This window comes from Watersipora subatra, unplaced genomic scaffold (assembly GCF_963576615.1).
Source record: "Watersipora subatra unplaced genomic scaffold, tzWatSuba1.1 SCAFFOLD_46, whole genome shotgun sequence".
Lineage (NCBI taxonomy): Eukaryota > Metazoa > Bryozoa > Gymnolaemata > Cheilostomatida > Watersiporidae > Watersipora > Watersipora subatra.
The window spans coordinates 358,449-376,199 of record NW_027045310.1 but is presented as its reverse complement, the minus strand read 5'-3'; the positions used below and the strand labels follow the sequence as shown (position 1 = coordinate 376,199).

Here is a 17,751-nt window from a genome sequence, read left to right as displayed (position 1 = left end):
TAACTCACTCTGTATGACAGGCCTTAACTCACTCTGTATGACAGGCCTTAACTCACTCTGTATGACAGGCCTTAACTCACTCTGTATGACCGGCCTTAACTTACTCCGTATGACAGGCTTTAACTTACTCTGTATGACAGGCTTTAACTTACTCTGTATGACAGCCCTTAACTTGCTCCGTATGGCAGGCCTTAACTTACTCCGTATGACAGGCTTTAACTTACTCTGTATGACAGGCCTTAACTTACTCCGTATGAAAGGCCTTAACTTGCTCCGTATTACAAGCTTTAACTTACTCTGTATGACAGCCCTTAACTTACTCTGTATGACAGGCCTTAACTTACTCTGTATGACAGGCCTTAACTTACTCTGTATGACAGGCCTTAACTCACTCTGTATGACAGCCCTTAACTTGCTCCGTATGACAGGCTTTAACTTACTCTGTATGACAGCCCTTAACTTACCTTGTATGACAGGCCTTAACTTACTCTGTATGACAGGCCTTAACTTGCTCCGTATGACCGGCCTTGACCTACTTTTTCTGCCTGCAGAGATCTAGAACGGTATAGCTGTGGCACTAGTGGTGATAGTTCTGTGCAAACACTTCCTACTGAAATGGATAACAATTCCGTTTCTTCAATACCTCAGGTAATACTGACCTTTATTGATTTATTGAACAGGCATTTATTATTAATTTCAATAACTCTGCACGCATTGTTCAATCATTGTTAAGTGTCAGTAAGATGCGAATGGATATTTGAATAAATTACAAAGACAATTTGAATCATTGTCGTTGTTTATTTGGCAAAACACAGTTTTGTTAACCTAATAATTATATTACATGTTTTATATAGAATGCTTTTAAGTTGTTGTTTTGTTAAGGCAGAAAAAAACTAGCTGGATTCTGTAAAGTCTGACCTTTTTTAACCAATCAATTTATTCTCTCTCAAAACCAACAGTAAAATTTACACAACAAAATTTCCTTAAAAACGCTAATAATAACAACTAATGATAATAAAAAATCTAACAAGAATGTCATGGCCTTCGCCTGGTAAAGGCTAATTCGCACTCGTCCATTTATTTGTCAATGTGACGTGTTATTTTGTGTGTCTAGCCACAACAGACTCAACTCTTACATTTTGACACATTTTTTAAATGTAAGTCAGTGGCTGTCATTTGTTGCTTTTCTTCTTAACGCCGCAAAAAACGTAGCGTTCATGTATCTTTTGTAATTAACTTGAAACTTTCAGAGCTACAAACTATTTGATACATTTTACATGAATAACTTATGTTTTAGCTCTGTCACAACTGCTAGTTACATTTTTCTTCGTCAAATAGTATTTGAACATTGTGCTTTACCAACTTATGTAAACTTTGTTGAACGCAAATAATATTGAAAGTTAGCCTATCTATAAATTATTTATCTGTAATTTTTAAAAAAGAATTGAATTCTATGTTAGAGTATTAAATGAGGTGTCTCTGGACTATTGTTCACTTTGGGGCAAAATCTGAGTTTTTCAGAAGTATTAAAGACCACCAACTAAGGTGAAATCTACAGTTTGTTAACAGTAATGGTATACAACTTGTTAAGTGAGTTATTGCCATAATAAGTCTATGCCATAATAAGCTAAGGCGGGTAAGGTATATCATGTAACAATTAATTCGATAATGTTTTGCTAGACTAACACAAGGAAGAGCAGCTCGCTAGAAGCAGTAAGCGTAGTGTGCAAGTCTAGATTACTTTCATTGATCGCTTACTAGCATCATATTTTGACATATATAACAGCTGCTATATCATATATAACAGCTACTATAACATATATAACAGCTGCTATAACATATATAACAACTGCTATAACATATATAACAACTGCTATAACATATATAACAACTGCTATAACATATATGACAGCTGCTTTCAGTTAATTTCTTTTGCCGCCTTGATCAGTTGATCACCCTTGGTTGATGCAACCGTTTAAAGGTCAAGGCCAAGATTACCCATATAGATACTATTCTACCCAGTATCTATACTAGGTAGAATAGCACCCATATAGATACCGGTACAATTCTACCCATATACGTATAGATACCGGTACTATTCTACCCATATACGTATATACACTGGTAACTATTCTACCCATATACGTATATACACTGGTGCTATTCTACCCATATGAATACTGGTCGAAAGCATTGCTAAAACCTTCATATGCTCATCAGGACTTGATATAATCAGCTGGTTTTTATCATTTCTAATTCTTGTAGAGTCTGACCATCTTCAAGAAGACCTGGCAGAGCTGTCAGGAGAGATTTCACTTAAACAAAGAATGATTGAAGAACTCGAAAGGAGCCAGCGACAACTGCAAACAATTCGTCAGCATTACGAGGATAAAATGCGCAACTTGCAGGACCAAATAATGGCTGTTGAACGAGAACGAAACCAGGTCCTAAGCAGCTTAGGTAACCTCCTGTTATAGCTAGTATATGTTAGATCAGCTGTTATAACTAGTATATGTTAGATCAGCTGTTAATAGTTAATCAGCTAGCTCTTAACAAGTTATAAAGTTCAGTCCATACGGTGCTATGGCTTTGGTGTAATAATCTGTCATTTAGATAGTAATTGGTATGAGTTTGATAATCTTAACGTGTAGCTAGCTTTGCAACCAGCTAATTCGTAACCGGACAGCAGTTACCAGGATAGCAAATACAAATGAAATAAACTGTTATGTGAGTTCTGTTTTTAGGCAGCAAGAAGCAGCAGTCGGAGGAGCAGGTGCGCAAAGTTAAAATGGAGTTTGAGAAACGGCTGGATACCATGCAACAGGAGCTCAATAAGGTAAATGCTGCCAAAAAGGAGCACGCCAAAATGATGAAGAACCAAGTTGTCTACGACCGGCGCATCAGGGACTTTAGTACTGAACTGAATGAGATGAAGAAGATAAAGGTAGGCTTGCTGACCGATACAAAAGCTGTGTTAGTTAATCCTACAAAGAGAGAAATCACCGCTATATTTATACCTGTGTTAGTTAATCCTACACAAAGAGATATCACCACTATATTTATATGTGTTAGTTAATCCTACACACAGAGATATCACCACTATATTTATATCTGTGTTAGTTAATCCTACACACAGATATCACCACTATATTTATATGTGTTAGTTAATCTTACACAGAGAGATATCACCACTATATTTATATGTGCTAGTTAATCCTACACAGAGATATCACCACTATATTTATATGTGTTAGTTAATCCTACACAGAGATATCACCACTATATTTATATGTGTTAGTTAATCCTACACAGAGAGATATCACCACTATATTTATATGTGCTAGTTAATCCTACACAGAGATATCACCACTATATTTATATGTGTTAGTTAATCCTACACAGAGAGATATCACCACTATATTTTTATGTGCTAGTTAATCCTACACAGAGATATCACCACTATATTTATATGTGTTAGTTAATCCTACACAGAGAGACATCACCACTATATTTATATATGTGCTAGTAAATCCTACACACAGAGATATCACCACTATATTTATATCTGTGTTAGTTAATCCTACACACAGATATCACTACTATATTTCTATGTGTTAGTTAATCCTACACAGAGATATCACCACTATATTTTTATGTGCTAGTTAATCCTACACAGAGATATCACCACTATATTTATATATGTGCTAGTTAATCCTACACAGAGAGATATCACCACTATATTTATATGTGCTAGTTAATCCTACACAGAGATATCACCACTATATTTATATGTGTTAGTTAATCCTACACAGAGAGATATCACCACTATATTTTTATGTGCTAGTTAATCCTACACAGAGATATCACCACTATATTTATATGTGTTAGTTAATCCTACACAGAGAGACATCACCACTATATTTATATATGTGCTAGTAAATCCTACACACAGAGATATCACCACTATATTTATATCTGTGTTAGTTAATCCTACACACAGATATCACCACTATATTTATATGTGTTAGTTAATCTTACACAGAGAGATATCACCACTATATTTATATGTGTTAGTTAATCCTACACAGAGAGATATCACCACTATATTTATATGTGCTAGTTAATCCTACACAGAGATATCACCACTATATTTATATGTATTAGTTAATCCTACACAGAGAGATATCACCACTATATTTATATGTGCTAGTTAATCCTACACAGAGAGATATCACCACTATATTTATATGTGTTAGTCAATCCTACACAGAGATATCACCACTATATTTATATGTGCTAGTTAATCCTACACAGATATATCACCACTATATTTATATGTGCTAGTTAATCCTACACAAAGAGATATCACCACTATATTTATTTATGTCTTACTTAATCCTACACAGAGAGACATCACTACTATATTTATATCTGTGTTAGTCAGGGAAAAGTTTGAATGGGAAATAATTGTTTGGCGTATGAGTTTTTTGGGATCTTCGTAATGTGTTGTGTTGACTATTGCACCACCACATGATCTTGGTTTTGGAGATCTCGACAACTATGGTGATGCTATTGCAGGTGCGACTGATGGCACAAATGAAAACGGAATCAGAGAAGAATAAGATTAGTGACCAACGAAAGAATAAGGAGCTGCTACAGCTGAAAAAAGAGAAGCGGCAACGAGACAATCAGGTGCGCATGTTGGAGTTGCAAAACAGACAGAAAGATGCCATACTCAAGGTTGGTCTTTAACAACACTCAAATGTTGGTCTCTAAGTTTTCAAAGAGTGCCTTCATTAATTACAGGACGAATATAACAGTCTACTGATGTTTTAATTAATTCTGTCGTAAAAAGTAGGTGGCTTGGGATAGCCATCGACATTTCATGTATCTTTGACATATAAATCATTTTTATTTGATCCTAGCCTTTGCATAAGTCAGCGTATTGTGTTGCCAGCGCAAGCACGAAGAGGTCAGTCAGTTGAGGAAAAGACAAAAAGACTCGTCCGCCTCTTCCAGGGTGATGGCCAAAAATAGGGCAAACCTCTCCCATGAAAATTCATCTGGCAAGACTTCATCATCTTCTGCTTCTAGGCACAAGTCAGCAGCTCTTCTCTTCTCTCCCAAGGTAACTGTTTGCATCGTCTTTTTTAACCTTTTTGTCCCAATCAATCTGCCAAATTTGCTTCAAAATTATTTTCATTTCTGGACAGTATTCTGGTAGCGAATGTTAGTTACTGAAGAACAACTTATAGCTGGGCCATAGCACTAACTGGGTCGTAACTTATAGCTGAGATAAAACTAGACAATGTTAAATGAGCAATTGCAGAGTAGATAACTGCTTGTTGCTCAGACGGCGATTTACTATTTGCCTTTTGTTGATACGTCTAGCACATGTTATCTCATGTTATCTCATGTTATCTCATGTCACCTCATGTTATCTCACGGCACCTCATGTTATCTCATGTCACCTCATGTTATCTCATGGCACCTCATGTTATCTCATGTCACCTCTTATATCAAAGTTTCTCACAGCCTGTTGTTATAATCTCAACTTACTAGTGACTTTTTCTACTGATTACAGCTAAACCTAAAGTAATATAAAATAATCTGCCACTTAATTTGGAAGAGTATTTTTTTTGTGTATGGCATGTTTCTTATATATACACATATTATGTTGTCTTGTCCTCTGTGCTAATGGACACTACGTTTTACTCGATTACTCTAACTCAGGTGGCGAAAAGCAAGTAGGACAAGCTTGAGCGGTACATTACATCCGTTGTTGTGCGGAAACAGACAATTGCCAACATGGAAGCTGAGATGGATCTTCACATTAACAAGCGAGAACAGCTCAGCAAGAAGATAGATGCGTACAGTAAAAGGCTGGACACTGCCATTAGGAGAAATGAGGTCGGACACATGTATAGTCATTACTCTTAGGCTCTTAAAATGGGCAAATTTCTTAGCTGACATATGGCATAAACATCTGCTGCGACTACACAGATCGAGACTACTGAATAACTAGTTATGTTTTACAAGTATCAACCTAGGTCAAGTAAAGATCAAAACATCTATTGGATGTTGTCATTACCCTTATTGGAACATGATTGTATTAATTATATATATATATATATATATATATATAGTAGATATGGGTAAACCATAGTTTATCATTGCACTAATGTTTGTACAGCTATTTACACTTGTGTTTTCTTAAAAAAAAGATCCATCAACTTATAATCTAAAATCGTCCAACTACAACTTGAACTCAGGCTGATGAATTGTATCAAACTGCAAGTAAAACTTAGGTCTTTAAAATATTTAATCTAACATATCCTGAAATTTTATGCAAGCAGTTCCAATTTACACCAGTGTTCATCACATATCTTTTACAGCAAGTAACAGCCTTTTTCATATATAAATACTTGTTGGTCATCGTTGTCACTAGTTCAAAGCAACTTTCAAAAAAAATCGGTTTACTGTGAAAATGAACAAATTGGTGTCATGATTATGTTAATCAGGGATCAACACTTTTAACCAATCACAAATACATCAGTTTCTTCTATTACTACACAGCCATCAGGGGTGTGTGGTGTCTTTGCAAATAATAATTTTGCCAGCGTAAATAGCCAATGCCTTATTCCTTGTGTTTCTCTAATGTTTTCTGTTCTGTTGAACAGAAAACTCTCTACAGACTCTTATTTGATAATTGCTGGCATAATCATTACATTGCATAGAGTAATCAGTAATGTCACGGTTACACTATATTGCGCTGAAATTTTGTTGATGATATGTTCAACTCATCTTCATAGCTGCTAAAGTCTGGTTTCCATATCGATTGCGAGACTCCGGCGGTAACTTGCGCAGCAAAACGCTTGCGACGTTAGGATCGGCAGCTTCTGTTCACATCTAAAGCTGCATTGCTAAACATAATCGCAGCTTCACATAAAATGTTCGCTCGCCACGCCATTTTGATAATGGTGATCTTTACCTGTACAGTGCATTTCAGGAAGGTTTTGCTTGCGGCTATTTGCGAAATTTGAACAGCGCTAAACTCTTGTGTTAACTGCCGGCAACTACCGGTGGTACTCGGCGGTACCCGGCGTGTAGGCTCACATTTCACCGCCATAGCCTGCGGTGCTGTTGCCGGTGCTTTGCGGCATATATGAGAACCACGCTTAAGGTAGTCGTTGTGTAACTCCTATTCATTTGCAGACGACTGCACTGCTTCCTCCAACATAAATGTATTTGTGCAATTATTCAAGTTCATAGAATTGTTCAGGACATGTTTCGTGTATGCCATGGCAACCAAAGCTTTGGTAGTGTATTACTGCAAACATCAAGATAGCTTTTTAAAAGTATTAAAATATATTTTTGCTGATGCGTAGCTGTAGTGAAATCTAATGCTGAGTGTTACATATGCATGTCTTTCTGCATGCTCGGCTGCATTGTATAAGCTTAGGCTCCAAACCCCAGATTAGCCTTGCGAAAGTAATGCATTGATTGTGATAGTTTTTAGGAAATCAAATTAAAAATGTTGAATTCTGTTGATAGTAAAAAAGAGATAATTTGCTCTAGCTATAGCCTTAAATGATATAAAGAAAGATTTGTTGCATAGACAGTAAAGTAAATACTGTGTCCAGGTCAAACTATCGATTCTCCCGCGTGCATTTTATAAGGTGTCAGGTATAATCTTTTAAAGGTTGACTTGCAACAAAATTCACATTATTGGAAAGTTTCCTATGTATTTGATAGTCTTGTACAATGCTTGGTATATTTAACATGAATTTAAGAGCAGTGATAAATTTGTCAGATAGTGTTCCCCAAAGTCCATAGCAGAGATTTAGAACCCAAAGGGCAAGAGCGCTTAATAATATGCTTGCTGAAAGGTCATTAAGACAGCAGAAAAAACCTACTGACTGTTGTTCAAGCTTCAAAACAGCCTCAAAAGCTGGTGGTAAGATTAATGTATATAAAGGTAACCAATTTTAATTAGTGTTAATTCACCTGCTACATAGGATTTCAGACATATTGTCGGTTGTCTAGTGGTGCCATGTCTCCAAAACTATACAGTTCTGAGTTTTGGCAGGTTAAGTTGAGTAAAAAATCGATTTATCAATACATTTTTTGCACCATAAGAATGTATTTGCTTTAGACAAATATCCTCAAATAATTTGTTCAGTTGAAGCATTTCCATAAAGCCATTAAATAGCTAATAGTTTTGAAGGCACTACTTATTAGATGACATTTTAATTTGTGGTTCTACCCATTACAGCATCGTGTAAAACACCACAGGTTTTAAAGAGAATAGAAATCACTGAGATGGCGCTGTGGAGAAACAAATGCGTATTAGGTGTTATAAAAAGTAAAACTCTCAGACAGTTTTAGCAGCCCACTGAACAACATGGCTGGCAAGAGCAAGGCAATAGGAAAGGTAAAAAAACTAAGGCAGTAAAAAAATGTAGGCCTTGTGGTGCATTTTTTAAGTTATTCTGCAAACCACTGCACCAACTATTTTCCCTGCACTGACTACAAGTGCGGAGCCAAGGAGCACTGGACAAAGGAGTGCAAAAAAGACCGCAAGTAACTACAGCAAAGTAGAGCCCACAATATCGGAGTGTGAAGCAAGTGAAGCATCTTTCTCTCCTGCAAAACCAAGGAAATGGGTTCTAGCTGTAGTTTTGAAGTCAGATTCAAGTGTAAAAGTTTTGGCCAGTGGGAATAGCTACTAATGCAGGATAAGATTGTGAGGCAACCAGAGGCCAATAAGATTAAGTCATCTCTCCTCAACATGAGGTCTGATTTTATGTTGTTAAGCGAGTTGTTGGTGATAGGGTAATACATATCAATAACAGAGAGTGAGAGGCCAGGGCTGGTAGAGAAAGATGCTGACCGGGCTTAAGGAAGAACATAGTAACCTTGAGGTACTTAGCAACCAGGCCCGTATTCCCTGGGGCGACTGGCCGGCTGAGACACCCCAACTTTTTAAGAAATTTTGGCGGCTAAGTACAGTCAAACTCGAATAACTCGCTCTCGGATAAAATGTAAAATTTTATCACGAACACTTGGTTAACTCGAACGGATTTGTTTGGTTCGTTTTCACGCAATGATAAATTGCTTTAGATAACTCGACCTCAACATCATTAACTGGAACAGTTATTTGCCCAACGACTACGGGAACGGTTTTTATCGCTGTATAATATCACTTTATTCCATGCGATAGAGATAAACGTTAGCTTTTAATAGTTTTTGGGCGTCATTATTATCATCGGCAATATATTCTTGTTAACGACTTTATAAAGGTTTGCAAAAGGCCAAGTTTTAACAAACATCCGCTTGGCAATGGCCCAACGAAAGCGTAGAAACCTTCGGATGAACTTGAAATAAAATCGGCAAAATTGATCTTTGTTGATGTTGAAATGCTTAAAAGAAAAAGATATCTTTCTCTTTTGAGCATTTCTTTTAACTGCAATCAAGTTTAGCTTATTTTAATCTGAAAATGTCCTGGCAGTCACATCACCGAAAACAAACAAATCTCAAATAATAGAAAAAATGTTTATACTTTCTGATAAAAATTTTTAAAACTTCACATGAGATGCCCGGTTGAGGCCCTAAATGAAAGAAACCTGTTGGGGCTAACACCGCCATACATTACATAACTAGTTGCCTAACATTAGCCGCCCCAACTTGCAACTAGGGAATACAGGACTGTTAGCCACGGCCATTGATGCTGCAGCTAATGGCAATACCCGATAAAGCGGAGTTGCAACTAATAGCGTCAAAGGGAAAAACAAGGCCAGCAATTTCCACTTACCAGTGCATCCTAAAATCGTTGATAAATCTGTCAAACATTGGCCAAATTCTTTCAGCATAAAATGTCACAGCCACCACAATAGGCTGTCTTAGATCAGAGAACTTTTATTTCTTCTACGATTATTAAGTTTATGCTAGTCGGAGCTCCGGTTGGTACAATTGGAACTGCATATTCAAATAACTGAATAACATGGAACTTCTATCTAAAGTAACCACACTACTTGAGGTGTCATGCAAGAGCTATCATGTGTAACCCAGTGCTGCTATAATTTGTTTATACTATACATGTTTATATTGAAGCAAAGAAAATGGTGTGATCCCGATCATTGTACACATTGACTGCAGCCTCTTGATGTTGCTGTTTAATTTCATTTCCAATGTGCGCTTTTGATGATTGTAACTGCTGCTAACTATGTGATCCTGGCAGGACTCTAGCAGTATAACACTCGACTGAGCTGACTAGCAGTGCATTTTCAGTAGTAGTTACACCAAAAAAATTGCATCTGAATTTTATACTCCCAAATTTTTCAGTTAAATAGAAATAGTTACTAACAATGTGATTTGGTTAGCAGCTCAATTAGTGATTGGCCGTTACCAAACAGTTTGCTCCAAAGAAACAGCTTAAATATTATGCGGGATTAGTACTTGATTGTAGTAGAGAGTGAGACAAGAGTGAAAAATTTTAAGGAGAAAGCTAACAGCCACCAGTCTACCTAGTCACCTTTATGACAGTCTTAGTCACCAGATGGTCCAAAGTAGATGACCAATTCCCCTAGTCACTTGGACTAGGGGACTAGCCCCTAGTCATTTTGGATGTATAGCTTGTTGACCGAGCTGATGGTGTTACGAAGAATCTCATTTAGCGGGTGGTACTTTTAAACCTACTTATTATGAATATTGGCAGTTTTAGAAAAATTTGCTATGTTACTCTCAAGAAATTGTACAAAATGTTTTTACTGCAAGTATATTGTTCATGGTGCTTTATTATTAGTCATTTTTATTTATCACACAGCTAGAACGGAGGGTCATCTTTCCCGTTATCTGATTATCGTGGTGAGCTATTTAATCCAAAGTAAACAAGTTATTTTTCTTTTAAAAAATTAGCATACCAACAAAAAACTTTTCTTAAATAGAAATTAAAAAATATGATACAGCCTAACGGACTCAGCCACTCTAATTTTTGGCGCAATTACAATGATTTTTCAGCAACTACATTAAAGTTTTGTATGTAGCCCACAACATTGAATGGTAGAAAGGGAGCTATGAGTCCATGAGCCCTCTACATTAAAAACTAAATATAAACATAAACTTGACTAAACCAGTTTGTTGTTCCTCCATACATAAGGTACATAAGGCTACATAAGGGTACATAAGGCTACATAAGGGAAAGTCATCACTTTATTACTAGCGTGCTAGTTTGCTAATAGCGTTCATCAATTGAGTCACTTTTTATTATAGGTATACCATTATTTTAATGCTTCAAAACAATATTAATATAATAAAACAATTATATCAGGTTGAACATAGACTGGAATAGATGGTGATATGGTTGGATTTTAATGCCTATGTAATTTTATTTTATCATCCATTTCACCAATGTTGTCATTTGATTCAAATTCAGTTGTGGAGTGTGTGCACCTTTGTTTTAGGATTTGTGAAAATCACTCTAGGTCAGTCAGAGACTTGTGATCATCAATAGGCTTGTGCTCCAGACTTATCACTTTATGTATTTTGATGCCCCTTTTATCATAAACTAGCACAGCGCTAATTCCGATGATGTGCAGGAAAATATCCAAACAAAATTAATATATATTAATTATAATAAATGAAATAATTGCGGCTTAGCAGCATTATGCATTTCATGTGCACAACAAGAGAACAGACAATCTAAAAGAGCAAACAGTCATCTAGGAGTATGCACAAGGGCATGCAAGAAGGGCTGCAAAGATTGCTTCCTACCAATAAGTGAGTGAGAAGTCTTGGTGTAATAAATAATCCAAATTAGGGTTAAGTAAAGGTAGCCTTGCAGTGCAATAAAACTAAATAACGCATCATGCATGATATACTTTCTTGATATTTCTATTATACCTATACAACATATCCATAAACATGCATAACTGCCACAGAAAACAATGTTTCTGTGCAACTGGTTCCAACAACATTCTCCACACTCGAAAAAAGATGAAATTAACAGCAAGTTTTCTTATTACTATTCTTAATCGCTGCTGTTATAATTTCTCCGCAAAACCAATATTTGGTACAAAAAAAATTTCTCAAGAATTTAGGACAGCTTGTAACATTTCTTTTGCAGTAACTGCATTTATATCGATAGCATTGACTACGGTTTTGAACCTCTGTCTGTATAAAACAGTCTAAAATGCATCTGAGGTGTTATTTAAGACTGGCTTCAAATATTTTCGCGAGCATGATCAGTCCCTCCTTTCTCTGTGGCCGTACCAATATCTTTTGAGAAATCTCCCCTCTGCGTAGAGGCCTTCGCATAAACAAGATTGTCGATAGTTGCTTATTCAATGTGTGAACATGTAGTAAACAGCGTCGAGAAACTGTCTGAGCTTCTTAGTAGAATAAATATTTCAATAACCAGATTGTTGCAATGTTAAAAAGATAACCTACGAAACGAGTCGTGAAAATTCGTCCATTTTACGATTCAAAGCTGCACGAATGCATAACGACAGTAGTGCGAGCATAAGACGTTTGCAAAGTTGGTACATTTGTCAATGGGCTTACTGCAACTATAATAGTTTATAGTACAACTATCATGAACTATCTTGCGTTAATAAATTTGGTATTTAATACGCATTTGCGATGGTATTACAAAGTCAGAGAAAAGAACAAGTGAGGTATATCTAATAAAATGCAACATCAAACCTGAAAACTATCTATGAAGTTGGTTTTGTAACCAAAGTCTATCATATTTAGCTGTTGTAAGAGTGGCAACATCAATTATAGCAGTTATAATTGTTCTTTTTTATCAAACCATGAACTATATCAACAGGAAATTAACTTATAATCTAGTATGGCAGAGCGCTTCGTGTTTTAGTTTTCAAAGCATCACAGACGGCTAATAGTTCGTACTGAAACTGGAGCGAACCGCCATGCCGAGCTTATCTTTAGCTTCCTTCGAACGCTCGGAGACTATTGAATGAAAGTCTTGCTCGACTAGCTAATCGTGGGTCTAAAAATGAGAAAGGCGACAACTTTTAACGAATTTATGAATAATTATTGCTTTTGAGTGTAAATGTATTACAAGATGAAGTCGGAGGCTCTTTTTATTGACATTGGCGGTGATGCTGCTTTACGATGCGTTAAAATAACTAGGAATTGATTCGTTTGAATTTTTTTGTAAGAAAAAATAACAATTGAAAAGTTAGAAAGTAATTACAAATTATATATCTTTGTAAATTTTTCTTACATTAGTTCAACCAATGATATACAGCCCCACAGGCTGTATATCATTGGTTCAACATATGTACATTGGAATCAAGCTTAAAAAACAAAATATCTGAATATGCTCTGGTGTTTGTTGATTAAAATTTAGCATTGAGGTAGATTATTTAATAGAATCTAGCATGAGCAAAATTCTGGCTAAAGCATGGATGATTTCAAGTTACCATGTAAAAGTAAAACTAATCATAGAAATAGCCGTTTGTCTATTAACCAAAATGCATTTCACTCTAGCAAAGCAAGCAGTTTTTGTTGCTTCTTTCAGCGTATTCTTGAAAGCAAGACTCTTTATATACTGATGATATACCAATGACATATGCCCCCTAGCCTGGGCATGGCTCTTGTGGGGGATTGGGAGAGAGGGGGTAGCCTGGGCATGGATCTCTCCCAATCCCCACAAGAGCCATGCCCAGGCTACCCTCTATATCTATGGGGAGTGGTTATATATCATTGCTGATACACATTATTTTCTAAGTGGCTGAAAGCTCTGAAATCTTAGTCAGTTGTGGCTAGATTATACTTTATCAGTAGGCCTAAATATTACATATTTGCAGACAAAGTGACTCAAATACAAATATACTAGAGCTTTTGAGGATCTTGTATCTTACGTGAATTCAGTAAAGATTTGACTTATTGCATATCATCTCAAAATTTATCTTGCAGTATGGAAATTTTTTATTTTGCTGTCAATAGCAAATTAGACAGAAGCTCTTGAAAGGGTATGATATTTTCAACCTATCTCTGAAATTACCTTAATACATTAGATGACCCATAGAAAACTGAGTGATGTCGGTGTGTGAAATTTTAATGCCATTACTTTGGCATTAAAATAATACTTACCATTATTTTTAGAAGAAGGTGAAAGACAGTTTTGCAAAATACTAATGAGGAAGCAGATTACTTTAAACGGAGCAGTGGAGCTCAACACTAAATTAGTGAAGTGTGAGTGGTTATAGGTGTGAAGTATCTCTGCGTATTCTGTAAAATGGAACGTGAGATACTTTCCAAACAGTGCACATTTTACATATAGTCTTGGCTCATGTTCTGATCACTAAGTGTGTAAAAACTCACTAGAGTGTTTTTGTAGGGAGTGAATGCTCTCGACACAGCGAGAAAAATCTCCTGTTAAATATACATAACATTGATCTAATTCAACATGCCTGCATTGTGAAGCGTGCAAACGTCTGGCTCATTGCTTTATGCCATACTTCCAAACGATACCTGGGTGGTATGGTTTGCTAAAGAAATATGTTTTTACCCTAACAGCCTTACAAGGTAATGATTTTTATCGTCACGGTCACACCTATGGCAGTTATTTCGGAGCTCAAGATGTAAATGTAAAAGCTGAAATTAGTAAAATAAAGTTGAGATTAATATTATACAAACAAGATGTCACTTTAACCACATTTACATGTTTAAAAAATTAAGCATCTTCAATAAGTTTATTTTTTGAATAAGATTATTTGATAAAAAAATTAAAGATTTAAGTTAGTAAAGAGTCTTCCAGGTGTAGTAATTGGATTCCTGTTCATAGATAGAAATGATGTCTTCCAGGTGTAGTAATTGGATTTCTGTTCATAGATAGAAATGATGTTCAAAACGCACCTGGCATTGAAAGATATTTCTTACATTATCAAATCAAAACTACCTTATTTGGTGATGCAAGAGTACAAGTTTAGTTGCAGTTTGTTTCAAGTGTATTATTAACGTTAGTTAGCAAATGCAAACTGGCACCTGCGACTGGTATTATTTCAATGATAGTTCTTAAAACTCGCTCAAAATTCATGACTCAGTCGCAATGCGAAATCAGAAAGTGGAGTCAGTTATTTGGTATCACTAAATAAATGCCAAGTAAATTGTTTGTTTATTAATATTTAAAATGTTTAGTTACAAAAGCCTTTGGAAAGCGTTGACTGCTGCTAACAGCTTGATAATGGCGTTCCCTTAATAATAACCTTTAACTCAAAGTTCTTTAGATGAGAAGTCATTGAGAAACATATTAGTTTTCTCAAACTGACCAACTGGAAAAAAAGGGAATACTATAACATGCTCCACCCACACAGTACCAACTCATTATCAATGTTTAACTGTAGAGTAAGTAAGCAAGTATCACAGAGGGCTTCAAAGACCACATGGTAGACTACATTATGAGGTTTTTTATTACTTCGCAATACTACCTTCAGAACTGTTATCTTGCAATACTACCTTCATAACTGTTACTTTGCAATACTACCTTCATAACTGTTACTTTACAATGCTACCTTCATAACTGTTACATTGCAATGCTACCTTCATCACTGTTACTTCGCAATACTACCATCATAACTGTTACTTTGCAATACTACCTTCAGAACTGTTACTTTGCAATACTACCTTCATAACTGTTACATTGCAATGCTACCTTCATCACTGTTACTTCGCAATACTACCATCATAACTGTTACTTTGCAATACTACCTTCAGAACTGTTACTTTACAATGCTACCTTCAGAACTGTTACTTTGCAATGCTACCTTCATAACTGTTACTTTGCCTTTAAAAGTATCATTTTGATGTGTTTCCTTCCTTAAGGTGAATTATCATATCTATAAATGCATGCTTTTATTGGACAGAGGATGCAAACGCATGCAGCTCAACAATGAAACACTCAACTATTGATGTTATTGTATAGTTTTAATAAAATTAGACTAGCTGTGAGCCAATGTTGTTATGATAAACATATGTAGGTACCTTACAAAATTAGAGCAAAGTAAAAGGATTCGTGTTGATACATAAGACAGCTCCATTACTCTTAAAGTTAGTTTATTTTTGAGATAATTTCAACGAACAAGATTGAATACAATAAAGCCTATTGCACCAAAAATAAATGCGCATTTCGAAAATCTACGGCCAGTTAAAACAGACAAAGTGTTTAAAAGGTTAAAATAAATATCGACGAGAAGAGAAGAATAATTGCATCGATGGATATGATGTAACATCATGATAATCTTTGACACGAAAGAGTTTATAGTCGGATGTGTACTAGGAATATAGACACATGCAAAGTACATGGGTCAAACAATTTGAACATTGATTTAAAAAAGGAATGTATAAGATAATTTTCCTGCATAGTCATCAACCGTAAAGAAAACAAAAATAGCTACATAAATACAGACAAAAAATATGAGAATATGGAGAATGAATCTGTGCTTTGGCTATGAACTGTATAGTTTATGTGGGTCCATCCACCAGATCCTTATCGTGCAATCACTGAAAGAGCATGAACCATGTCTGTTATACATGCTAAATCGTGGCGCATGAAAAGTTCTTGGACAAAGAACAAGATATGTTGGTACAACCAACCAAAGTTATCAACTTCTCCATTTGGCATATTTACACAATTCACACAATGATGCTATTGAATAACTATAAAAGAAACTGTCAGCCCAATATATTGCATTTATTTAAGATTTTGTTTGACGTATCAACAACGTTGGATGCTTAAGGGGTTCTAGTCGCGTTAAAAATATCAATCGGTTTTGCTCCCAATTGACAAAGTAGCATCGCAATCATTTGACCGCTATACAATTTGTAAAACGTCACTTTTGAGGCATCTGTATTGCCACACCGATCGACTAGGTAAGTAGTCACACAGTCAGTACAAAAATCATTAGTATTGCTTAAGCGAACGGTTCTCAGTAAATCAGGCAACAAGACGCTATGCGACTACTTGTGCTTACTCATGATTTATCATTAAAAATGGGTAAAAAATTTTGTGATTATACTCGAATACATACAGTAATCAGTGAATTAATTGGAATTAAGGAAAAGCCAGTAAATCTATACTATTTGGCTAATTGGCCAAGTGTCTCATTAGAACACATGGGTGACAGACGTAACATTAAATTTACAATAAGCTTACATAATTTGTATATTGAACAATTACCTACCTCTGGTGACAGTAAGTACTATATACTAGTTAGTAGATATAGTGAACAGTTACCTACCTCTGGTGACAGTAAGTACTATATACTAGCTAGTAGATATAGTGAACAATTACCTACCTTTGGTGACGGTAAGTACTATTTACTAGCTAGTAGATATACTGAAAAGTATCCCGCCTCTAATGGCAGTAAGTACGATATACTAGCTAGTAGATATATTGAACAATTACCTACCTCTAGTGACAGTAAGTACTATATACTACTTTACCTAGAGGCAGTAAAGAGATTGCTGCGGTTGGTAGCCATAGAGTTGACGGCTAATGAATGAGCACGCACTTCATTTAGCTGCTGGCAAGTCTCGTTTGACCGAATCTTCACAGTGCCAGAGCAACAGCAGCTTAGCAATATGTCATTATCTGGTAGCATGCACATGTCGGTGATCCAGTCCTTATGGGCGCCATTAACTGACTGAAAACAATGCAAGTTGAGGAATGAGGAACCAGGAGTTTGTTTGAAATTGACATTCAACTTAAGCGGAAAGGAGCGGCGT

General features: G+C 35.8%; 1 protein-coding gene and 1 long non-coding RNA gene across 2 annotated transcripts; one reads left to right on the top strand and one right to left on the bottom strand.

The window, feature by feature from the left end:
- Positions 1-4,596: 4,596 nt before the first annotated feature.
- On the top strand, positions 4,597-5,798 carry LOC137410138 (kinesin-like protein KIF21A). Its single transcript, XM_068095721.1, has 3 exons — positions 4,597-4,740; positions 4,958-5,128; positions 5,734-5,798. The coding sequence occupies exons 1-3, from the start codon at positions 4,597-4,599 to the stop codon at positions 5,749-5,751; spliced, it is 333 nt and encodes a 110-aa protein (XP_067951822.1). The 3' UTR covers positions 5,752-5,798.
- A 10,265-nt stretch (positions 5,799-16,063) lies between these two features.
- On the bottom strand, positions 16,064-17,588 carry LOC137410142 (uncharacterized). The gene is made up of 2 exons (XR_010980995.1): positions 17,470-17,588; positions 16,064-16,527 (listed from the first exon to the last, which is right to left on the bottom strand). It is a non-coding gene; the product is annotated as an uncharacterized lncRNA (long non-coding RNA).
- Positions 17,589-17,751: the final 163 nt, after the last annotated feature.